Raw genomic sequence first — 24,352 nt, 5'->3', positions numbered from 1 at the left:
ATGCAAGAAGCATCGTCACGCGGCAAGATCATATTAGCTTTTAAGTGTTATTAAGACTGATCAAATAAAGACCCTTTAAGTGTGATCTCCCCCCCCCCACCCCCTACACCTCCCCCTATCTGGGATCGTTGAGGGTTTTGTGCGTGTTGCCGCTCCAGATCCAGATCCCGCTTCTCAGCCGAGGGTTTCCCCGGCGAGCGCAGCGGGGAATCCTGCGAAAGGAGCTGTCCAGGTGCTGAAGCGAGCCCGACGAAGCCTCGGCTAACGACCGACCCGCTTCCGCAGCAGCAGCAGCAGCAGCAGCAGCCGGGCAGCACAGTGCGAATTTCAGCCAAACGCCATCAAAACACTGACGTTTTCGTGCCGGAGACTGACAGTAGCCTATGAATCGTGTGACATTTGCATCGCTCGGTCACGACATAGCAGTCTAAAAATGTTGGCCGCGCGCGTGTGAATATGTGTGTGTGTGTGTGTGTGAGAGAGTGTGTGTGAGTGAGAGAGAGAGAGAGAGAGAAAGGCTGTGAGCAGATTTTCCCACTTCCCGATTGAGGCCAATTTGAGAGCGGATTATCGCCACAGATGATTTTATTAGCTTCACGCCTGGTAGGTCGTCCCTCCCCGTGTCAAGAGCGGGTTTTTTATGGTTTCCCAAAATAAAGATACATTGGGAATATAAATTGCCTTTACAGCAATTGGCTTAACCGTTTGTCATTCATCGGGATTAGCCAGTCGATGGTTAAAGCGCACATCAATCAATCTCAAGCGTCTCTTCCTTTATTTCAACACGCCTGGACGTGGGCTGCTGAAGACGTTATAGGCTGAGGCACATATTTCAGGGTGCGCGCAAATAACGAGAAGTGGTGATCTAAATTAACTGTAGTAGGCCTGTGGTTAGAACCGATGTGAGACACCCAGTGGGCTCAGGGACTGGGTCTAAAGGTGTAGCCTATATAGTGGTTTTAACAGTGCGGTTAAAGAAATAAACTGAAGAAACGAGCACATTTCTACTGAATGTTCGTAATTTATTGAGGGAAAAGAGCAGAACATGATTTGGCACATGTACAGAATATCATCTAAACAACCGAGTTCAATGAGCCATAAACACTAACTTAAAATACATTTTAATTTCCCCTTCAGACACCATAAGGGCAGATGGGTGTATTGTGATACAACTGAGACTTCTAATCATTTTTTTAAAGTAAAATATTTCTTGAAAACACCATTGTAACAGGGTGTATAGAAAACCTGAACTTCAACATGTAACAACTACATGCCCCCCCCCTCCCATACACACACACACACACACACACACACACACACACACACACCTCTATCTACACTGAAAATTGCACCTTCATGTCATCAGGATATTTTAGTGAAGAAAAAGCGCAACGTTAATCAATGACAGGGCCATCAAGACAATAATGGATAAGTAATGGATTTTACAGAGACCACTATTCTATTGTATGAAGGCATCAGTAAAATATTTGGCTGTTTCAAGCGTGCAACTATGTAGTTAATCTCAGACTACACTATGGAAGACCCTTTGCGATTACTTTAGCAAAGGATACCAAAATACATCATCATCTACACCGAATACATCACATTTCTTCTGACATTTGACATTTCTTCAATTTCCAACCACCAACAACTACAGGTAGAAACTGTAGTAGAGCCTAGAGTAAAATGAGGTTAAACAGAGTTTCTACTGGTCAGTGTCACTTCCACAGCTAACAGGGAAGCTGCTCTACCCTGTTCTCTATTCTGTCTGGAGCTCTGGAGATGAAGTAACCATTAACCATAGGTAGTAGATATAACCTGACATGTGGACACAAAAACAGGCACAGTACGATTCTGACCGACTTCCCTGTGTCCAATTAAACCATGGTAGATAGATACCTTGCAAAATTAATATTATTAATTTGTAGGCTATCACGGTTTATTTGTTTTTCCATCGGTAAGACAGAAGCATAAATATCATAAAGCCTACATAACAAGAAAGAGCATTCCAATCAAGATCACCTTGATTTTATGGAAGAGGGACCACGCTCACATGAATAAAAGTGCCTGCGGTGAATCAACAACTATAACAATAGCTTGTGGGACACACAAGTGTATATAATTTACTCACCTGCAAAGCAAACAGACCATGAGGCCGATGTCAGCGGGTAAGATATGCCCTGAATGTGTGTTAAATTGGGGGAAAATATAAACACATTGTATTTTTATCACAATTGAATGTAACACGAGATGAACAGTTTGACTTTTTATGTCTGAACTTTATGAAACACCAGTTTTAATATGAAGCCGTGTTTACACACACAGTCTCCGAGGGACAGTTTCCCAAATGATGCCATTACACTGATGGCTAAAGGGAGACTTGCTTTATGAGCAGAATGGTGAAAGCAATATTTTGTAATGTTTCTGGTTCCCGACCACTGTTGCAAACAGGAATGCGGTGGGTCTTTTTTCCCGTTTGTCCATTGTGACAGCAGGTCAGTCAGCCTAGATGGACCAGGGTCATGACTGTAGTGTACTCATGCTGCAGACTGTCCATGTCAGTGTCGCACAGCGTGTAGTCATCTTTAATGATTCGGTCGCAGCCAATCTCACCGTTGCCGAAAAGGCCGAAAAGCGGGGTGTTGGGGAAAACCTTGTGGAAGGCGTCAGCTTCTACGTTGGTCTGGTTGTTGTAGTAGTTCTGGCCTCTCCCCACGCAGGCGAACATGAACCCTAGGGTATTCCTCTCTGGAATTTTGGCCGCCTTTAGCCGCCCGATCGTGGCTTCAGCCGCCTTTGAGTTGCTGACGTCTTGGTCCAAGAGCACAGACGCCCCCTGCACCTTAGGGCCACTCAGGGCCAGCCCCACCACACCGTATGCACCCTGGCTACAGCTGCAAAGTGACAAATGATTGGAGAGGGAGAGTGTGAATATTGCAAACAGTGTGCAGAAAGCATGCCACTGTATTAAAATCATAACTTCCAGTAGTGATAAATGGGGCTGTTATCTGGCATTTTGAGATAATTGGCCGATACCTGCACTCACGAGGCTGATATATCATCCTAACTGACAGCAGATCTGATCTAAAACCATTACTGGCTAGCATTAAAAATATATATTGTTATACTGTAGAGAATAATGCAGTTGAATGACGTACCTTCTGACAAACTGTACCCCTCTCTCCCTATAACACCAATCACATTCTGAAATCTACAGTGTCCTGTGTTTTTCTATTTCAATAATTAATAAAAATTAAACAATATGAACTTAACTACTACTAAAACAACATGTTACTGGCTAAGATAACCATGTAGTGTATTAGATTGTACTCTTTATGGAATAATGGAATTATACATGACATTTCATTATTTTCATATTGGTATTATACATCGACCATCGGCCGCCCTGCTCTCTAAATATCAGCATCGGCCATTGTAAAACCCATTTGAATGACCAATAACTTCCAGTGGTGATCTATAAATTCGATCCAAACCTATTGGCAGGTCAATAAATGGCATAAAAGAAATAAAGATGTTAAACTTCAAAATGAAGTGAGATTAACAAAAACTGTTTGAGGAAGCCTCAAAGTATTTGAATTTGCAGGAAATCACTTGCAATTGTTATTTTTGCATTATTATTCCGAAGGTTTCTAAGAAAAAAACCTTGATTTAAGTGAAGGACATTAACTCACCAGTGTCTGGTAGGAGAGAAGACACTTTCTACCAGCCCTCCAGCAATGAGAGCTTTGCTCTTGGCCAGCGGCTCCAGTATCTGGCTGAGAAAGCGTCCTCCTCCAGATTTATATGCCTCATAGAAAAAGATCAGGACCACACGCAGCTCTGGGTTGTCAACTAGTCCTGGAAAGAATATACAAATAAAAGCGTAATACAAAAACAAAGTTCTGAAAGTTTTGCATTTCTCAGTTTAGATTACTGAATAATTGCTGTGAGCCTACACACACCTGCTTCTTTCAGGGCTGTTGTGGAGATTGACTTCTTGCAAAAATGAAAGGGCTTGATGTGGACACCTTCTATGGTGGGGAACATGATTGCAAAGCCAGCCTCCCCTTCCTGGTACTCCTGAGGAGGGCTGGAGCAAGAGCCACTGGGAGTCACTGCACAGAGGAGCAAGTATTAAGCACCACAGACTATAAAGTTAGAGGCACAGGCGCAGTAACTTACACACAAGTCATCTGTCATGGACGGTGAGTTGTCAAAAACTAAGGAACTTTTTTTTAACTTTACAGACCCCAATGCAACCCCTATTGTTTGTTGCTTGCCGTGTTAGTTGCAACCATAGACAGCAAACATAGCATCTGTGGCATCACCCGATTTTCCAGAAGGGATGTGGAAAACTTGATTTGGGTTTACTGTTTGCTGCCATCTTGGAGTTGAAAATGCTAATTTGGCCAGAGCAGAGAAAAACAGTGCTGAGAGGAGAAAAGCCACAAGCAACCACCGCTGCAGAGTGTGACACCTGTCAATACAGAAGACATTTTTTACATGCCAAAGTTGGTAGGTACCGGTCTAAATAATAAAATGAATTATGGCAGAATTCTATTTAGCTTCAGGGTCCTGGTATTGTGCATGGCGGCTCACTGCTGGTCCATTGTTAATGTTATTAGTAATGTGTCAAAATGTCTGCTGTGAAAAAGGCCCATAGACTCCTCTCACAGCCTTAATATGTCTCCCAAATTAACAATGATTCTTACTAACTTCTACTAGAAAATAATGTTTTCTACTTTTTAGTGAGAAGAGGAGTTTTTGGTACAGGTAGTTTCTTGGAGTGAGCATCTAGTGACCATTAGAAAAACTGCACCTCAGGGCACTAATGTTTTCACCAATCAACTGTGTTGTATTTTTTCCAAAAACTCAGGACAGTGTATACTAACCACAGAAAACCAACCTATCAACACCCCATTTACACCTGGCATTAAAATGCAGATACGTTACCCAGATATGGAAAAATGCATGTAAATGCAAGCTGTAAATGTGACACGATCGAATCGGTCTGACCATATTTGGATCTTAGGTATGTGAAACACGATCTGTAGCCTAGAAAGCACTGGTTATCTGATCTGCTGTTAACAAAGCACATATAACGTATCTAGTCACAGAGATCTTTACACTTCGGTACTGCAACACAAAGTGACACAATATCTTTGATACAAAGAAAGAAATAATCACATAGGTTATAAAGTTTCCTCTAAACCAACATTTTTTAATGGGAGTCTGGGGCGCAATTGCCGCCACCTCAAATTACTCACGCGCAGGTTTTGCTTTGGAGCATAGAGACCCGATCTCAATAAGGATAACAAGAACACATGAAAAATACCAGGTGTAAAAACAAAGGCAAGATAGGGTTGTCTATTTTCCGTGTAACGTATCCAGATACAGATCACATTTTAGTACCAGGTGTAAATGAGGTGAGGAAGAAGGTTTAGCAGGTGGATGAGCCACCATGCAAATGAAAAAACATCAGGCTGTGCAGTCAAACATCTACAGGTTCATAAGACAGACAGCCTCATTCACCACTCCTACACCTTTTAGATTTAACTATTAACCTTTTTGCAACTACATTTGAAAATTACAGTAAACCTTTCCATGTATTCAAAATGAGCAAATACTCCACATTTGCATCTCATTTATTCCCATCCTCGAGCGAGTTAGAGTTTATAGAATTCATGAAGTGTTACACAGAAATACTATGTTTAGGTGTACCACAAGTCATCTTTGTTAATATTGTGCAGCCCCACTGCCAACATGCATAAATCATTTGTTGTAATCTAGGCTGTATGGCAGACTTATTACAAGTAATCTATAGATCCAACCTTATCCAATCAAACATTTCATTCATTTGAATTAGATGTGACTGGTGACCCTGTGGTGACCCTCAGCTGCAATATCACAAAATGAGTGTTATCACAAACAGCTGAGACTGCCATTAAACCTGATAGACGACGGGAGCCTGATAAGCCATCATCTTGAGGAAAAAGAACGTAGCTGATGGAGAGTCACTTCTCCGCGGGGTTGTGATTATATGGAGAAATGGGGAGCACAGCACCGAGCAGACTAGGCAATCTATCATAGGGAGAGGCAGGGAGGTGCCAGCCACCGGTGGTGCTTTCCAACTAGGTAGCAGAAGTGGGGATTAATGCGTAGTCCTCTCTGCTGAAAGGTGAACTATTCCTCTTGGATATACTCATGACACCTGGTTAGCTTTTTTCCCTACAGCATCCTAGCAGATGAACACACTATGGTCACATTTTGTACCAACAAAGCTTTGAAGTTCATTTAAGAAACACGCTTAAAATAATAATGAATTCAGTGATTCCTTGTGGCTACCACTGGTTTCATTGGGGGTGTTCTCTTCTATATGAATGAGGGAAATATGAGAGAGACAGAAAAGAGCACCACTTACAGACTATGCCTGGTGTAGCAATGCCCATGATGTCACAGCCTTTGGGGAAGAGCAGGTTCAGTTCTTCAACTGTGTCTATACTGTGGCGACTCTTCTTTGCTTCGGAAAAGTTGAGGGAGAAAAAGCATTAATGAGATAGTTCACTGTTTTATATGTTAATCATCTTAATAATAAATTAAAGCTGGGGTAGGCAATTTATTTCAGAAGCATTTTTTGTTAATTTAAAAAACATTCTCATCCTGACATAAATCTAATGCTCTGACACAAAAATGGCAGTAAATCAGGTATCCGTAGCTGTCACAGGACTGTAATCGGAATGGTCAATCATTTAATTCAGTCTTAACTAAATGAGTGGCTGGCTTACATGGCTGTCTACGTACCTAGCTGCCTTCCTATTTGGGTACACTCACTGGGCTTGTGTTTTGGGGGAGTGGCCGTGAAGGAAGGCCAGAAGGGATGGGGTGGGATTTTTTTCAGTTAGATACTCTAAAAATCTAGTTGTCTCTTGCTAGTTTCTCCAATGTTGCCTACCCCAGCTTTAAGCAAATATTGGAAATACATGGAAATTAGAAAGTCCTTAGTGCAATAATTTGGATTCAGAGATATTTACAGCAGCAAAGCATCTCTTTCTTAACAGTGAGACTATAGGTTTATATTTTTTGGCATTTTAGCAATTATCTGGCAGATAATTCCTGTCAAAATTGTTTCATTTATTTTCTAGATCAATGGGCAGCTCATATTAAACTGCAGTTAACCATAGCAACTAAGATTATGTATCACAGTATGTTAGCAATTTCCTCTCACTGATGACCAACAATCCAGCAGGAATTAAACTGACTATAAACTAACAACTTCAACACAGGTCTTTACCTGGTATTTAAGACACACATAATACAAGGTTTTCTATGCATTTCAAATTTTAGAAATACTCTACAGCTACTTATACACAATTATGATGCTGTTATGATACAGCTAAATCGGGATTTGATGGACATGCTAGAAGCATTCAGAATAAATATTATTCTGACAAAAGGGCAGCACAGACCTAGCTGATTCCTGTTTACGCCTCTGCTTCAGCTATCTCAACACTGTGAACTTTAAAACATTTACCTTAAATATGTCTTTGTTTAGTTGTCCCTTTTCCTGAAAGATTGTGTTACACCACTTAACTCATATAGGACATGTCTTTCTACGAACACAACTCAAACAATTATGCCTGACACAGATGTGCACTTATCGGACATTCTGTCTAATGAACACAATATAACAAAGTCCAAGAGCACTGTGTACTGAAATTTTATACCAACCTTTACCCTGTCTGTAGCAATACCCTTGCCCATTGAAGGCCTCACAGTCTACCATTGCCAGAACAGTTTTGGGCAGGAGAAACACTTTCTGAAAATAATAAGAAGCAAAGGGTTACACTTAAAATAGTGTTGAAATTGCTTTCTGGACACATTTGGGACCAACAAACCTAGCACTTACCACAGATTTTAAGTCATCTTAACTTATGAATGAAAAACATGTGGATAAAAAGATTTTTTTTTATCATCTCCTGAACACATTTCAGAGCAATCATTTCAAGCTGAGCATACATGTTGACCAAAATCAATCACTATCACCAGGGTGGTGTTTACTTTACTTTTTTACTATTATGCATATCAATTCTGGTAAACGAAACTGATGCGGTTTTTTTACTGTCCTGTTACTTTCACTTGATCTTGAGTGTAATGATTTACCTCCACGTCGTCAGCCAGGTTGCTGCAGAGGACATGTGCATCTGTGTTAGATGGTCCACATGCCGACACCCAAGTCAGCTCCTGCTGAGTCCTCAGCACTCTCCGGGCACAGTTTCTCCACAGCCTGCAAACACTGAGGAGAACCACAACAACATTCAGCTCGTGGAGGAGCGCCTACCACCTATCATGGATGGGTTCATATCCATCCCCTCTCTCTCCTCCCTCTCCATCATTACCAAATAAAGCAGAAATGCCTAAAAAGCTTGCTTGCTTTCTTGATCGAAACTTGGCAAGAGTTAGCTAACATTAACGTTAGCTATTAAGTTCGTGCTTTTGACAAGAAACACGGCTGAGCAGCTAAAGGCAATTAGAAACAATGTACAGTGACTTATAACCCGACAGTCTAGCTGCCGCATTAGCTTTCTAAATGTCCCCTGTGGTTCTGAAAATTAGTTTCACTCCCATTCTCTATGCTTCAAGTCGACAGCCATTAACGTTAGCCGAGTTAACTGTTTAGCCTACGAACATTACCTCCATTACTTCCTGTTAACTTACCTCGCGATACGGAGAAGCGACTTGGTTGGTACGAACGTCAGGATTCGCTCAACTACTTCAGCAACATTGCTGAGTACATACGCAGCCTTGCTATCTTGTAAAGAAACGGTATAATCTTGATTTTCCCCCATATTACTCTCTCAAGTTGGTTTTCCAGCACAGCTGCCCCGCTACGAACTTTCACCTCCGTTCTTCCACTGCTGCCGAGGTGCTGGAGGTGACACACCGCCCCCTGCGGCGAGGAGGAGCTGTAGCGGTTTAGTTTCTTCTTCTTTTCTTAGTTAATGGCGGATTGCAAAGAACTTTTAAGTGCATACCGCCACCTACTGCACTGGAGTGTGTAACATCATATCACTCAACTTCAAACTCCAATAAGGTGCTCTCATATTCTGTTCACCAACCCAGTGTCTTTTAAATAACGCCTTCCTGGTGTTTCTTATCCCCTTTTCTTCTCCTTCTGTTCCCAGTACCCCCATCAGATTGCATTCCTGCCCTGCCTCCTGAACCCTATCTTGAAATCTGTCCTTCCAACTCAAACAATATGCAGTGCAAAATGACATGTTCAACATTTTCTTTAACCCCACACTTACCACACACTCCCCAATAAAAGCAAGGTGCCATTCAGGCCTGTGTGATCTACTCTCAGTCTTGTCATTATAATTTCCTCTCACCTGGTCCTTTACCTATAATTTTTATTACTGACAGACTTTTTTATTTTATAGTAACTCCTTCCTTTCCTGTCTTCCTCCCACCATTTCTGCCATATTTCGATACCTTTCTTCTTAATGACTGCTTTTATTCTCCTTTTCCTAGTGGTATTTGAACTGTTATTTCCTTTTGTAATGGCTCTTTTGCTAGTTTGTCTGCAATCTCATTTCCATTTACTCGCTCATGTGCTGGCACCCAACAAAACTGAACATCTGTACCTCCCCGATGTAATCTTAATAAGCTTTGAAACATTTCTATCAGTAGGTCTTCGCTGACAGGCAGTTTAGTTTCCCACGACACTATGCAGCTCGTTGTAAAGCTTGGGGAACGCAGTTTTTAAAGAATGTTTTGACTGATAGTTATACAATAAACACAAATATTACACACTAATGTTTATTTCTGCTTGCATTTTTATATTTTATATGCATATAACAATGCAATGACAATATTACTAAAGATACCAAAATGGTTTTGTGCAAGACGTTTGTGGCTGCTAGAATAAGGACCTTTCATGCAGTCTTAATTTTGGGATTGACATACAGCTACAAGTACTAAACGCTACCAATCCCATATGAGGAAACACTGGTACAACTGTCTCCTGGTAGAACAATGATTGTCTTTTAAAAATATTTTGTAATTTTTAATTCTTCTAACCATGAAGTTTGATTTCATATAAAATACTGGTTACTTCACCTTTTCAGCAGTTGAAAAAAAATAAAATAAAAAATAATTTAAAAAAAATGACTCTTGCAACACATGTTCACACTGAGGCCTAATCTGTGATTAGGATTCATAAGTACACACCGTTTCATTTTTGGGCTTTACAAACAAAAAGGTTGATCTTCTACAGGTTTAGTTTCACCCAACAGTCACATTTCACTGCACCTGTGATGAATTGCAACAAAATGGGAAGTTAAAACGCATGTTTAACGCAGTACTACATCATGTTCTGCTTTTTGTGGCATAGTGGCATTTCCACTATAAACCTTTAGTGCACTTTTTGGAGAATTTCATGCAAGAAGACAGCCACTGTAATGAAAATAAATGTCCCCCTATTTCTTTTCTACATTATCAAAAAATACCAATGAAACATTTGCAATACAGTCAGACTTGGAATAAATTATACTTCTCCAACCATTTATTCATGATCTTTACATAAAATGAGAAAAACAAAGTCAAACAAATCGGTTCCTCAAAATGTGAGTACAGTGTGCAAACATTTCTTTCTCTTAGCTCAACATTCAAGCAACTCCACTAAGAATCCTTTCCTTGCTAAAGGAGGAAGTGTAAAACTTCACTGACAAAATGCTTACAACACAGAAAAAAAAAACAAAGACACACAAGCAACTTTACAAAAGTACACATAATAAAAAGTCCCTTATAACCTTGGCTTACTTTATGGCTTTGTTCATGATGATTATGTGCAGTATTCTTCCCCAAAAAGTGCAAATTCTCCCAACATATACATGTAAACCTATTAACGATACAGTGAATTTTAACTGACCTTTGATTAATTACAATGTGTAACAGAAACAGTAACTGGAGCTTACCGAAGCTGTGCCATCTTGTGTACAGCTTGTTTCTTCAGGATGGCAAGGTCAGAGGACACATATAAACACAAGGCCAGACATTATCTGTAGCAGCCGTATATGGGAGCCAGCCATATTCACAGCAGATGAGGCAATGTGGGGAGAGGAAGAGAGCTGGGTCAAATGTTAACCATCTCCATTAGAGTCTGATCCAGCATCTGCTTTGTGCTCAGGCACTCTTCTTTAGCACGTGTGAGTTTATCTGTTAATATAGCATTTCATTGGTTAAAAATCTTTTTTTTTTTTTTTTTAAAACAGCGCAGAGATGCACAGACTATAAACAGACAAAGCTCTAGTCCAAAATAACAGTGTTAGACATGTGCTGGATGTTATTACAAACCTTATGAATGGGAGAAAACTCTTTTTCCTCGATAACAGAAGTTATCATTCATTAAGCAAGTACATATTCCTCAACTCCAATACTGTGAGCCAATTCACTGTAAATATTATAAGCAAGCTATAGACAGGGCTGTAGTCAAGACTGGCAATTTATTTAAATGATGCTTTTGTCCTGCAGTAATTCCAAGCACCCTCTCAGTTTCAGGCCCATCAAAACAAACCTCTAACCTCAAAAAACAAAACACAAACGTGAGCACCGATTTACTCCGACTGATCTTTATGGGCCAGTTATCTCCTTCCAGAACTATCCCCGATATTGTTTTGCCAATCCTTTATCCTATCACAGCTTTTTGTCCTTGTTATTTAAATTTTACACTAAAGCTTAATCTGTACCGTTATGTTTTTTCATTTGATTTTTGAAAAATACTGCATGTCTGCAAGTGATATATTTTACAAGGTGTAGCCTTGCAGTTGTTCTGGCAGATCCGTCATCTAGTAGGTACATGCTCCTTATACCTTCCAATCAGATGTGACAACCTATCTCTAAACAACTAGTTGGCACACAAATGGTGCGAATTGGCTCTACATGTACCAGTGGTCAGCACTGCATCCTTGCTGCTTTGCACCCAAGTACACTCCCTCCTGTGTTACTATTTAGACTTGAATTCAGGAGGGTTTGCACATTCATTCAGTGTTCATACTTATTCAGATTGTGAGCTTAGGGACAGTCTGTCAAGCTTGTGGACACGTGTCTTGACTGAAATGCTACAGATAAAAATAAAGTTCCAAGAGAAAACTCAACTCCAATGGCAACAGATCAAATCTGCATTAAAACCAAAATAATGGGTGGTTTGGGTCTCAGCACAGTTGACCACATTACATCTTCTGATTTTTAATTAATACTTACAAAAAGATAGCATTCACTAAGCATTTTTGTTGGAAACTTGTCCTTTTTGTTTAGCCATTATAACATTACAGAGGGGAATTGTAGATGTAGAAGGAATTGTGAACCCCCTGCAGCATTTTAGGAGCTTTCCCTAGCTGCGGACCACTTGCATCATTGCCAGCCTTTACGCCGTGAGTAACAGCATGCAGATTTTAAATGGTGTGCCACAGCCTTGTCAATAACAGAAACTAAATCAAATCCAATCAGTAACTTTTCATTAAGTTGTCTGACCTCCCATCAGGAACTGCAGTTTGAGCATGCATAATGTGAAAAACTTAAATTAGTATTCCACTTTGTTAAAAGCATTACTTGGTTTGTTAGGTTCTGTGGCATACACACAGTTGTCTCTACTCTTATATCACAGCATTAGACAATATGCCTGAACATTTTGAGTTTTAGAAGAATGAAAGAATACGAGAGCCCATTCCAGTTTAAGCCTCGTTTAAGGCTACTCTCAGTTCATTGGTCAGAAGACGGTTTTTCTCAAGCTGCTTGTATAGATGGTCTTGACAGTCAGAAAGCAGGTAAGAGAAAAGGGAAAGAGACAAAAGGCAGGTTAGTGCAAAAGACAAAGAGTTAGTGCTGCTTTGAAGCTAACCACAAAAAAAAATAAAAATCTGTTTGTATTCAAGCTGTTGGACTTGATGACCTCATGCACATTTCAAAGTAAAGCAATGATGAGCAATAATAATTTCCAAAAAATCTAAAATACTGTCCTGGTTACCCATGGCAAAATCACTTATTCCTTTTGTGACCTTTGGTGCAGGGACTGAGGCTAGGCTGATTGAACTGGAAACTATTACACCAAAGCAAAATAATCTGATTCATGATAGAATTCCTTTCCTTAAAAAGGAGGATGTGGAAACTAAAGGATCTTTAAATGTAAAATCCCAGGTGATACAGTTGATCTTTTTGGTCACCAAAGAGTGCTCAATTTATTAGGGTTTGGTAATGTAAATCTTTTTCTCCAAAACAGCAGCACAAATAGCTGAATTAACTGTCTATCAATGCAGGTAACCTGTCATTGCTGCCCGTCATTTTAACGTAATCTTCTCATTCTAAAGGAAAACTGAGAGGGGAGCTGTTTGTTACAATTAAATTTAATTAATTAAAACACTAATACTGCCATAATACCAAATATGGGCCCTCTAAAACAGAAAAAGGAGCAGTGAATGAGAGGAGTCTCGCAGTTTATTTATAAGTTACTCAAAAAACATGTGGAGGACAAAAAAATAAAAATTTAAAAAAAAAAAGATAGGACAAATGGAAATGAAGAAACATCACAGGAGAAAGGGGGAAGAGCTGGCATAGATGAAAGAATGTTTATTTTACAGAAAGCAATACGGCTCAGGTCTGTATGAGAGACAAACAAATGGATGGCAGCAGCGCCGGCCCAGTGTGCAGTAGTAAAGAAACAGAGACAGGAGACAGAAAGTTGGGCTGCGCTGCACAGGAGAGAGATGATGACGCTCAACCAGCTTCTGGGGTGAGGGGTATAAAAATTTAGCTGTGAAAAAAAGAAGAACAAAAATTGTTGGAGATGTGAAAAGGCGGAATGGAAGATAAATGACATGCAGCACCAAAAGAGGAAAAAGGATGCAGAGCTGAGCCAAAAAAGCAAAAGGAAACGAAAAGAGAACGACACTTTCATGTAGCTGTGTTGCAAGAAACTAAGAGGAACTTACACTATTACTTAATTCTGTTAGTAGTTATCAAAAGGTTTGGGAAATCTAGCCTAAGAACTTAGACAAAAATACATCTAAAAAACACATTTACTTCACACACTCAATGTTAGACAAGCAGTGAAGGCCGTTTAAAAAACAAAACAATCCATCTATCAATAATAATAAAAATCACTGCATTCAAACATGCCACAAGAGGGAGCTATTGTATGTTGTTAACAGTGGTTAGGGATGTTAACATCTAAAGGCAAGTGGTGGTGAATTACATGGAAGTCATGTCATTGAGGGCGTGGTCCAGCTCCTCGCTGATGGCCTTGTACTTCAGTTTCTGGGCATACAGCTCATCTATTGTGTGGTAATTATTATGACGTGGCAGTGAAGGATTTGTGAGGGGGGGAAAAAAAATAAGACAAAAGAAACATAATGGTGTCAGAGAATAGAAGTCATAAGGAAAACGCAAATACAGAAACTGGTGGTGAAAAAAGGCAGGACAGAAATAGGAAGTACACGTTGAACAGCTGCTGATGTGTCAGATTCCTGAGGAGTCACTGAGAAACTGCATCACATATGTCACATATTCCATGACCCTGGAAAGACTGCTCGAGACAAGCTGGCCTTGAACAGTCACTACACCAGAATGTCAAACAGCATTGTGGTGAGAAATGCTGGTGCCAACATGAATAATATCACGACGGCCTCTGTGGATCTCTGCTTTGTTTCCCCCCGCCCCCGGTAGACAACTGACAGTGTCCTGAGAACTATTTAACAATCCTGCCAAGCTGATAAATACACTCACACTTCACCCATGTTTACAACAGAGGCACTTATTTCCCTTTAGCAAGTGTCCTTCAAGAAAGTAGTGTTGTTTTTACGATATTATTAGACTACAAGGAAATCTGAATAAGCCCCAACAGGGTTGTTGTGTTGACTGGTTGAGTAGCAAAACATACCCATACCCTTTGTCAAAAAATGTGAAGACAACTTTTTTCAGTGCCTAAATATCTAGATGAAAAGATTCATACCCTCCAGGTCATCAATGGTCTTCTCAAGCTTGGCAACTGATCTCTCAGCGAACTCGGCACGAGTCTCAGCCTGAATGTGGAAACACAGTCAAACATTAGCAAGTGTCATCAGTCAAGAGGTTTACATTACTAGCCACAGTCCCATCACTTAAAGGCTAAGGTATTTTTCAACCTGGGGCCCATACTTCGAAGGAGAATTTGACTGTAGCGAGGTAACTTTGGGATTAACCCTGGGTTTTCAGTCCTACAACGGTGGTTCACTTCTTACTGGGGTACATCACCATGGTATTTTATGCTGAACAGCTAACCTGCTCCGGAGTAGGTTCAAAACACCGCCTACAGACCAATCAATTGTCTTGGAAAATGGTATTGCATCCCGCAGACCCTTTTATAGGCTGCTGTAGGTGGTGCGGAGATCATCCTACAACACACTTGTAAGATATGAAAGTAAGCCTAATTACAGTTTTGAAATATGTTTTTATATTTAATTGCACCCAAGTCTGTTTCACACACCCAGTCACAGTTGTTAAAAAAAAAATAGTTTAATATGTTTTTGTGTGATACTAAATATTATGAGCATATATTTTGGTATTCAAAATAAGTTCAATATGACTTTGTTTGTTATAAATTTAGGTTGCATTGTTTCAGACATTATAGAGACTGGTCATGTACTGCCCCACCTTTTGCAATTTGGGCGCAGGTCATGTGGATGAGTTTTCAGTAAATGTAAAGCTGAAGACGTGGTTGAGATATTATTTGAACAGTTGTTTATTTTCCCATTTTGTTGCTTTATGAAGTTAATTTAGAACAATGTTTGGAACATGAGTGTGTTTAATGAATTAATCTGATTTGTAAGTTACGAGAAGTTCTTGAAAGAGTTGGAACTTCATGTCGAAAAGTCGCTGCAGCTGAAAATATAAAAGCATACACACCTAAAAAAAATACTTATGTAATTATAGTCACATTCAAGTAAGTAATAAGTTAGCATCCAAATACCCAGTTTCAACGACGCTTTACAAAATGCAGATGGAAGAAAAAAGCAGAATGAACAATTTTTTTAATGACTTACTAGTGATTTATGCTAACTTTAGTTAACTCACCTCCTTCAGCTTGTCTGTAAGAACCTTGATCTCCTCCTCGTACTTGTCCTCTTTTTGCGAGTACTGTAGTTGGCAAAAAAATATAAATAAAATTCTCTCTCTCTCTAATATACAAGACAGATTTCAAGGGTTTATACTGTGGATTAAATGCCATGAATCCTACCTTCTCTGCCTGGGCCTCTAGAGACTTCAGGTTGTTCTGCACGGTTTTCAGCTCCTCCTCGAGCTCAGAACATTTGCTATTGATTTATGGTTTGTTTGAGTAAGCAGGAAGATGCCAAACAGACAAACAACAAATTACAACACAATTCGTCTGAAAAGTTATTTAAAGTTGCGACTTTAAAGTACTTACCTCTCGGACAGCTCAGCACGCTCCTCTGTACGTTCCAAGTCACTCTCAATGATCACCAGCTTACGGGCCACCTGAAGTCACACCATACAAAATTAAAGTTCACAACACTAGTCCGATATATCAAGTCAGACAGAATGAATGAATCCCTAAAGGTGACAAATGTAATACTAATAATTTATTTATGACTTGTTGGCAATAATAAGCATCTGACAGAAAGTGGCCATTGAGGTCAGCTGTTACGTTAAACTAAAAGAATGTAGAAATGCTAAGCTCGAAGTTCAGCGTGCAGTGAACAGCTGAGAAACTTGCCTCCTCGTACTTGCGGTCAGCCTCCTCTGCAATGTGTTTGGCCTCCTTCAGCTGGATCTCCTGCAGCTCCATCTTCTCCTCGTCCTTCATTGCCCTGTTCTCAATGACCTTCATTCCTCTGAGGGAGAAAAAAAATAAACAGTATGGTGAGTAAGTCATGAGCACCACAGGCACAATAACAAGCGAGTATGTTTTGATAATTCCCTTTTGTGCACAAGAGTTAAGTAGTTTGGGCTGGGAAATTCCATTCTTATGCCACTTGAAAGAAAGTTTACCAGTCCTCTACTGATGTCTCATACTAGATTATCCGTGGGATTACTATCTGAACAAAATGTCTGCATACTTTGACTGTGTGTGGGAGGTCATGTATGAACAAACACCAAGAATGGAGTATGACACACACACAAGGTGAGGAGTGTGACTGTTATCCATGCCGTCGATACCTGCACTTGTCGTACTAAAGACGTCATTTAAATTTCCATCAAAATGCTACAGGTGCAACTGGTCAGGAATTATATTGCATTAATAAAAGACAATTGGTGCAAGCAGGACAACAGTGAATCATTTAGTCTTGCTATTATGAAAAACATCATAGAAGAAAACATTTTTCTATCCCTGTTTCAATTTAGTACACGCCTCTGAACATCAGTGCAATATGACTTCCAGCCGCCAGTGGCAGCACTGAGCAAAATGTTAGGAGTGGCACATGATACACAGCATGCATCATGCACAATCTTTGTTTTCTTATTTGTCGTCTTTTTAAAAGAAGCATTTAGTGCACAGCTGTGGCACCACTGTGCCTCAAAGCGTTTGCAACGGCATGGGAACCAATGCTTCAGTACAGTGGAGTGATTTAGTGACTTTCAAAATGTAAACATCCTGTCCTAACCCTGCCACATCACTCTTTTTCAAAAAGACTACAGGTCACCGAAACAAATAATATGATGGGGAGCTGAACACCTCACAAAATGTGTAAATCAAGAGTGTTCAACTGCAATTTCTCTGTATAATACCAAGGAATAACAGAAAGCCTTGTGTGGAGCGTGTTGACCAAAGTGGGGTCTGTTTTTCTCGGTGCAAGGTGCCCACCTCTCGCTCTCATCAGCAGCCTTCTCAGCCTCCTCCAGCTTGGTCAGAGCTGTGGACAGACGCTCCTGAGCACGGTCCAACTCCTCCTCAACCAGCTGGATACGTCTGTTCAGGGAAGCTACATCTCCCTCAGCCTAGGAGAGACAACACCACAATCATGTAGAGTCAATTAAGTTCATGTGTATAAGCTAAAATGTATGTAATATTTGGCAGCTGGCTTTGCATGCTTGCAACACGCAGCCCATCCCATGCTCTCCAGGAAGAGCTTGGGCTGGGTCAGGAACACGCCCAAGGGAGGGATGCAGGCTCTAATAGGCACATTTTACACACAGGCTGAGAGATGGATGCTATTTCTCTTCTTTTAAAAACATTTTAAACACATGTTCGCAGTACATTTAAAGAAAATGTTAGCCTAATGTGCCCGCCCTTCCTTCCATCAATCCGTCCAGTGAAATCTGCAATTCCCCGTGTCACAGTGCTTCAGTTATCTTTTCACATAAATACATTAGCTTCACAACACGGCTACGATAGTATTCTGAAGAAAAGCAGCTCCCCTGTGCTGCAACCAGCTCCCTGCCCTGCGGTAGTTTAACACAGGAGAGGATTTTATCTGAGAGGACCTGTGGTGGTTAGCCTGCTTTTTACGGAGCTGTTTGTTTATTCAGGACGCGCCGGGTAGTGTCCCTTCTCTCTACCCATCTTTTAACTCGCATCCTGCAGTGGGCTCATTTCAAACATGTCTACCTGACACCTGACTGGATCAGAGCATTAACCGTAGCTGTCTAGGCCTAGCAGCCACGCTTTTTGACCAGATGTACGCCTAATACCGTCTACAGTCTGAGGACTAATTGCCTTAAATAATTAGCAGCGGCTTACTGCTTCCCTCGCACTCCTCTCCTGATTCAGTTCCCGCTGTAGTGAGGCTGCCCGGTCCTCCGCCGCATCGGCCTGTTCCTGCAACGACTTGATTTTCTTCTTCACAGCTTCCAGAGAGCTCCCACCGGCCATGTTCGCTGTTTTTGTTCTCAGCTAAGGTAGTTTCCCCTCAGCTCTGTGCGGGCTGCCTCAACGCAGACACACACACTTGGAGATGCGGCGCGTTTGATCCCTGCCCCCACCGCCCTTAATCAACCGCTGATAAGGATTGGGACGTGCCACCAATCCCGGAAGTACCTGATTCTACACGCAACTACAATGTATCAAATAAAAAATATAAATTGTGCTGATTGTCATTGTTTCTTTGTTTCTTTGTTTTTACAAATGAATCTCGTGTCATTTTTTAAAATTACCTTTAGTCAGTTTGTCTATCTAATTCATGAGCTGTTTTAAGAGCATCCCCTACCGGTAAATTGAGCTAACCCTCTCATAATCACGGCTCCAGACATTAGACACTGATTCAGCCACGAGCACAATCAACAAGTTACAATTGTGAACACATAATTACCCACACACTTTGTGTAAGTGCAGTAGCTTTATTTCATGCTGCTTGCTGCCTGCGCACACTTTACCCTCCCTATTGCAATTTTTATTTGTTTTCTTTTTAAGTAACTGCAACTTAATTTTGTTCTGATTTATTATGGTTTATATTATTTATAGATTCTATTAGAAATGTCCGTGCTTCATATTGTTGTAGATGCAATGAATGCATAGTAGATCTTCAATTTAGTCTACAGCTCTTATCGTTGGTATGCATCTGTTTTTGTACTTTTTTAGTTTCCTTGGCAATCAGTCAATCAATCAATAAAGTCCATCTTAGGGAATCAGTAAAGCTTATGTTATCTTAATAATACTATTGTAGTGTTGTTGTTGTTGTTGTTGACATTGTGGCTGATTGTGGCGTAATCAATTAGGCGTAATTGGCTAGAATTAAAGGCAGTCAATAAACTGACAATTTCATTGACGTTGGACTGAAGAGTGCCAGCTGAAACCAGAATAAACACAAATCTGTCAGGGATTTTCTAGGTCAAAATATGCTTGTACAACGCCCTATTGAAACCCTATACTGAGTCTGACCCTCAGATTTGTCAAAATGGCTGCGGAATGTACTGCCTTTGAGCTGTGACCTTACCTTATACAGCACAAGAGCTAAATTTATCTATCCATATTTTCATCCCATACAGCCCAGGCCTCTTATAATTGATTATGGCGCAACTTAACCATTAGAGTAAATCTGTATGGGGGCTGGTAATCTTAGTTCCTGATGCGGTCCAGTAGGTGGTTCAAGGTCAAACCATTGTGCAGTGGGTGCTCCACCAGTCAGCAGTGCTGTCAGCCCAAACTCACATCTGTGGCTTTCTTCTCAGCAAGCTCCAGTTTCTCCTGGGCGTCCTTCAGGGCTTCAGAGTACTTGTCTAACTCATCCTCAGTTGACTTCAGCTTCTTCTGAAGGGCTACAAGGTCATCCTCAAGCTTGGACACAGAGAAACAAGAGGGGATTTACTAACATGTAGAAGACAGACATAATTACTCTCAGGCTCAGTCACAACACCAATTATATGACATCTCATAGCGTCTGTACTTAATCTCAAAGGTATGAAAATAATAGCAATTGTGCTACATAAAAACTGAATATCAGCCGTTTAGAAATACAAATTCTTGGCTATTAGAATAAGTTTATTGTTAGGCATTATGGTTAAATCATGAGAAATCCAATTGTAAATATAAAATGCTCCCTATTGTTGCCAACTTCATATAGCCCAAGTATAAAGTAATAACGCAGAAAGCAAATATTTTATGATTGTTTTATGAAGTTTATTTAATCCTATGAAGACAGACATTTAATCTTCAGTCACAGGTCAATGCGCATGCAGGAACCATGCAGGGCCAGGCGCACCATGCCACTGTCACCCGTGCGTAAAAGCACCAGAGCGGGTTTCACACTGGATGCCGACCTGTTTGCTCCTGTCCTCAGCTGCCTTCTTGTCTGACTCGGCCTGCTCAGCTCTGTCCATGGCGTTCTCCTTGTCGAGCTTGAGCATCTGCATCTTCTTCTTGATGGCATCCATGGCTGCTTAATGTCGGGAGTGTCCGCGCAAACCAAAAACAAAAAGAAACTGAATGAAAGGAGCGGAGCGCCTGAACCACACTGAACGCCAAGCTGGAGTGCGAGCTCGCCTCCGCTGTAGTGAGTCAAATATGTAGTTTGGCTGGCCAGTTACTGGACACTTTCTTGGAAACAATTGCAGCTGTTTGCCAACGTAGAACCTGCCTTTTTTCATCTCTGCAGTGATTCGCTCTTGCAAGACATTTGACCACCTCCATGACTATACATGGGGTTTGGATGTCAGGAAGGCACTCCCCCACACACACCAAGACGTCCACTCTAATTTCTTTTTAAAAACCTTCCGAGGAAGCAGTGTCAAGAATCACAGAGAGGTAGTAGATCCACAGAGGGGGATTATCTGGAAGAAATATGTTTATAATAATGATCTCATTATCATCCAGGAAAATAACACAGAAACTAGTAAGTAAGTAAAGTTTATTTGTATAGCACCTTTCACAGATACAAATCACAAAGTGCTTCACAATAATACCGATACAACAAAGTAAAATACAATGCATAAGAAAAATTAAATACAAATGTAAAACATAGAACAAAACTATAAAAAAACATAAAAAAAAAACCCACGTCTAACTAAAAGCCTGCTTGAATAGCAGCGTCTTCAGTTGCTTTTTAAAAGAATCAACAGAATTCACACAACGTAGAAAGGTAGGCAAAGCATTCCACAGCCTAGGTGCCACTGCTTGGAATGAACGATCCTCTCTGGCTTTAAAATGAGTGTGGGGAACCACTAACAACCTCTGACCTGATGACCTCAGACTGTGGGTGGGAGTATGAAACTGTATCAACTCAGAGGTGTAGGGAGGAACTTGACCGTGCAGGGCTCTAAAAGTAAGGACCAGGATTTTAAACTGAATTCTATACTGGACTGGTAACCAGTGAAGTGCTGCTAAAACAGGTGTGATGTGTGCTCTTTTGTTAATGTGAGTTAAATGCCTTGCAGCAGAGTTCTGAACAACCTGGAGACTGTAAAGCTCCTTCTTGCACAAACAAGTTAAAAAACTGTTACAGTAATCTAAACGAGAGGAAATAAAAGCATGAATGATCATCTCCAACTCACCCTTTGACACCAGTGTTCTTAATTTGGATATATTCCTTAGTTGGAAGAAACAGTTTCTGGCTAGTTGTTTACTCTAAGGACATTGCATCATCAAAAACAACACCTAAGCTCAAGCCTAAGTCAACAATATGCTGTTTAATCAGAGGGATTCTACTTTCAGTGGAGATAATCAGTGTTTCTTTTTTCTCCTGAGTTCAGAAGCAGGAAGTTGCTACATAAGCACTGTTTAAAGAGGTGGTATTATGCTCATTTTCAGGTTCAAAATCCTATTTAGGGGTTGTACCAGAACAGGTTTAAATGGTTTAATTTTCAAAAAAAAACATGTTTTTGTCATGCTGCACATTGCTGCAGCTCCTCTTTTCACCCTATATTGAATGCTTCGTTTTTAGCTATGGAGTGATACATCTTATCTCTAAATGATCTTTGTTGGGAGTTGCACATGTGCAGTTGGTAATAGCCAATCAGAAGCAGAGAAAGGCGGGTCAGTGAAAAGACCTTAAACAGCTTCAATTCAGTTGAAGGCTACATGTTGCTGACCAGGTTGGCAATTTGGACTGGAGCAAGAGTTTGAGAGTGGTGAGTTATTAATCTGTAAGAAAAGTATCTTTCATCCATAAAGTTTTAACTGAGCTCTGTCTCTACATCACAGTAACAACTTTATGTCCATTGACTGCTTGGAGGGTAGCTAGTGTTTGGAAGGGAGAGGAGGTGTGTGCTGCAGCTCAGTGTTTTTACACCTGTGTTTTTGAGGGCATGTCGGACTAGTCGCTCAGCGAGCATTATGACTCATATTTTCATTGTGACATCACAAGAAAGGGAAGTAAAGGCTGGACTACAAACCAGCTGTTTTCAGGCAGTTCAGAGCAGTGTTTTCTGTGGGAGATGGGAACTCCCTTTGGGGTGGACTTTGGGCTTTTTCACTTTGCAAACCTAATACATGCACAAAAAAGATATATAACTCAATAAAGGAGAGGGAATAAGCCAAAAACCGTAATACCACCTCTTTAATACTGGTCAAGCAGTTGGTTAAAGAAGACAATTTATGAAACTCAGTTTCCTTGAACGAGCAGTACCGTTGAATATCATCCGCATACAGATGGTAAGATATGTCACTGAATTGACTAATTATCTGTCCTAGAGAAAATATATACAAAAGGAACAGGATGGGTCCCAAGACGGAACCCTGAGGTACCCCACACGACAACCCTGCAGTTTCATGATCTGATTTACATAAACACTAAAACTTCTACCAGAAAGGTAGGATGTAAACCATTTTAATCCAGACATCCCAACCAGATCATGGAGTCTATTTATCATAATATTATGATCAACAGTATCAAAAGCGGATGAAAGGTCCAAGAGAACCAAAACTGTGTGTTCCTTAGAGTCAGCTGACATCAGAATGTCACTAGAAACTTTAAGTAATGGGAATTTGTGATGAGCGTTTTTCCCAATTTTGTGATGACATTTTATTGACTAAATGATAAATTAATTAAATAATCGTCAGATGAATCCATAATGGAAATAATGGTTAGTTGCAGCCCCACATTTTACATCCATGTACTCACAATACATTTCGACATTTCAACAGAGATCGGTGGTATAATGAATTGTAATAGCACTCCATGCACCAGAGCTATTCATACAAAACAAATATATCTGATTGGATAAGCCCCTGTGAAAGTTCTTCTCCCTCTGTGGGGTGTCATATTAGCCAGTAGGCTATGGCATGTTTGTTTTCCAGGGATCATTTCAGCAGCTCCCTCAAAGCATAGTTGAACATCCGAGCAGCAATCAGATAGGCTTTGCTCTCTTGTACTCTAGAAGTATAATATCATCAGGCTTGTCCAGCTCCTCACGCAGCTAGTACATGCCTGGGGTTATATCCAACGCAGGCCGCAATGGATATAGTGGCCTTAACAGTGGAAGAAACAGAAGCTTCAACGGCCCCCCTCACCGTGCCTCTGTGATAGTTCACAAGGCCACTGGCACAGCCGCAGCTGTCGCACACAACCTGTGGTCAGGACTGGTGGGTGGTTGAGTAATAATAGCTTACTGTTGACTACAGTAATTCATTTTTGTACATGCTAGAGAAATTGAACCTTGAGAAGAAGAAGAAACGATCAAATCTTGCTAAATATAAGTTAATGACAGGTTAAATGTTGTACATACATTCACTACTGTTATGTAACACCATGAACAGCACTGTCTTCTTGTTCATAAAGCACAGCAACCCACGCTGACAAGATTTAGTCATTATCTAAGAAGCCTTTCTTCTTCTGTCCCTACTATTTTGCTAGTCTTTTGTTGAGTGCATGTTTTTGGGACTCATACTGCTTGGAGAGCACCTGCTTGACTCTGTCCATGGCCCCCTTTAGCC

At 40.6% G+C, this 24,352-nt stretch overlaps 2 protein-coding genes across 8 annotated transcripts; both read right to left on the bottom strand.

Moving 5' to 3' along the window:
• Positions 1 to 1,001: 1,001 nt before the first annotated feature.
• On the bottom strand, positions 1,002 to 8,933 carry fbxo22 (F-box protein 22). 2 transcript variants are annotated; one of them, XM_046033392.1, is made up of 7 exons: positions 8,716 to 8,933; positions 8,161 to 8,293; positions 7,735 to 7,816; positions 6,422 to 6,520; positions 3,963 to 4,115; positions 3,693 to 3,858; positions 1,002 to 2,894 (listed from the first exon to the last, which is right to left on the bottom strand). In XM_046033392.1, exons 1-7 carry the CDS (start codon positions 8,844 to 8,846, stop codon positions 2,501 to 2,503), a joined length of 1,158 nt encoding a protein of 385 aa, XP_045889348.1. In that variant the 5' UTR covers positions 8,847 to 8,933; the 3' UTR covers positions 1,002 to 2,500. The 2 variants fall into 2 exon arrangements, with proteins under 2 accessions (XP_045889348.1, XP_045889347.1); XM_046033391.1 differs by having other exon boundaries at positions 7,729 to 7,816; positions 8,716 to 8,932.
• A 1,606-nt stretch (positions 8,934 to 10,539) lies between these two features.
• On the bottom strand, positions 10,540 to 20,911 carry LOC123958944 (tropomyosin alpha-1 chain-like). Of its 6 annotated transcripts, none has more exons than XM_046032734.1 (9): positions 20,743 to 20,893; positions 20,135 to 20,260; positions 17,852 to 17,985; positions 16,763 to 16,880; positions 16,454 to 16,524; positions 16,265 to 16,340; positions 16,102 to 16,164; positions 15,002 to 15,071; positions 10,540 to 11,214 (listed from the first exon to the last, which is right to left on the bottom strand). In XM_046032734.1, exons 1-9 carry the CDS (start codon positions 20,854 to 20,856, stop codon positions 11,132 to 11,134), a joined length of 855 nt encoding a protein of 284 aa, XP_045888690.1. In that variant the 5' UTR covers positions 20,857 to 20,893; the 3' UTR covers positions 10,540 to 11,131. The 6 variants fall into 6 exon arrangements, with proteins under 6 accessions (XP_045888690.1, XP_045888686.1, XP_045888689.1 ...); XM_046032733.1 differs by lacking the exon at positions 10,540 to 11,214 and adding an exon at positions 11,216 to 12,802 and having other exon boundaries at positions 20,743 to 20,900; XM_046032732.1 differs by lacking the exon at positions 10,540 to 11,214 and adding an exon at positions 13,601 to 13,804 and having other exon boundaries at positions 20,743 to 20,911.
• Positions 20,912 to 24,352: the final 3,441 nt, after the last annotated feature.

Source organism: Micropterus dolomieu, linkage group LG20, assembly GCF_021292245.1.
Source record: "Micropterus dolomieu isolate WLL.071019.BEF.003 ecotype Adirondacks linkage group LG20, ASM2129224v1, whole genome shotgun sequence".
In the NCBI taxonomy this organism is placed as follows: Eukaryota; Metazoa; Chordata; class Actinopteri; order Centrarchiformes; family Centrarchidae; genus Micropterus; species Micropterus dolomieu.
This window is presented reverse-complemented; position numbering and strand designations above follow the sequence as displayed.

Bases quoted from the DNA above. Each gene is read 5' to 3' on its own strand.
- LOC123958944 (XM_046032732.1), bottom strand. From the start codon at position 20,856: ATGGATGCCATCAAGAAGAAGATGCAGATGCTCAAGCTCGACAAGGAG. The intron at 20,261-20,742 runs GTCGGCATCCAG...TCTGTGTCCAAG, and splicing joins CTGAGGACAGGAGCAAACAG to CTTGAGGATGACCTTGTAGC. The intron at 16,165-16,264 runs GTAGGATTCATG...TGCCAACTACAG, and splicing joins TAGAGGCCCAGGCAGAGAAG to TACTCGCAAAAAGAGGACAA.
- fbxo22 (XM_046033391.1), bottom strand. From the start codon at position 8,846: ATGGGGGAAAATCAAGATTATACCGTTTCTTTACAAGATAGCAAGGCT. The intron at 7,817-8,160 runs GTAAATCATTAC...TATTATTTTCAG, and splicing joins ACCTGGCTGACGACGTGGAG to AAAGTGTTTCTCCTGCCCAA. The intron at 3,859-3,962 runs GTGTGTGTAGGC...TATTCTTTCCAG, and splicing joins AACAGCCCTGAAAGAAGCAG to GACTAGTTGACAACCCAGAG.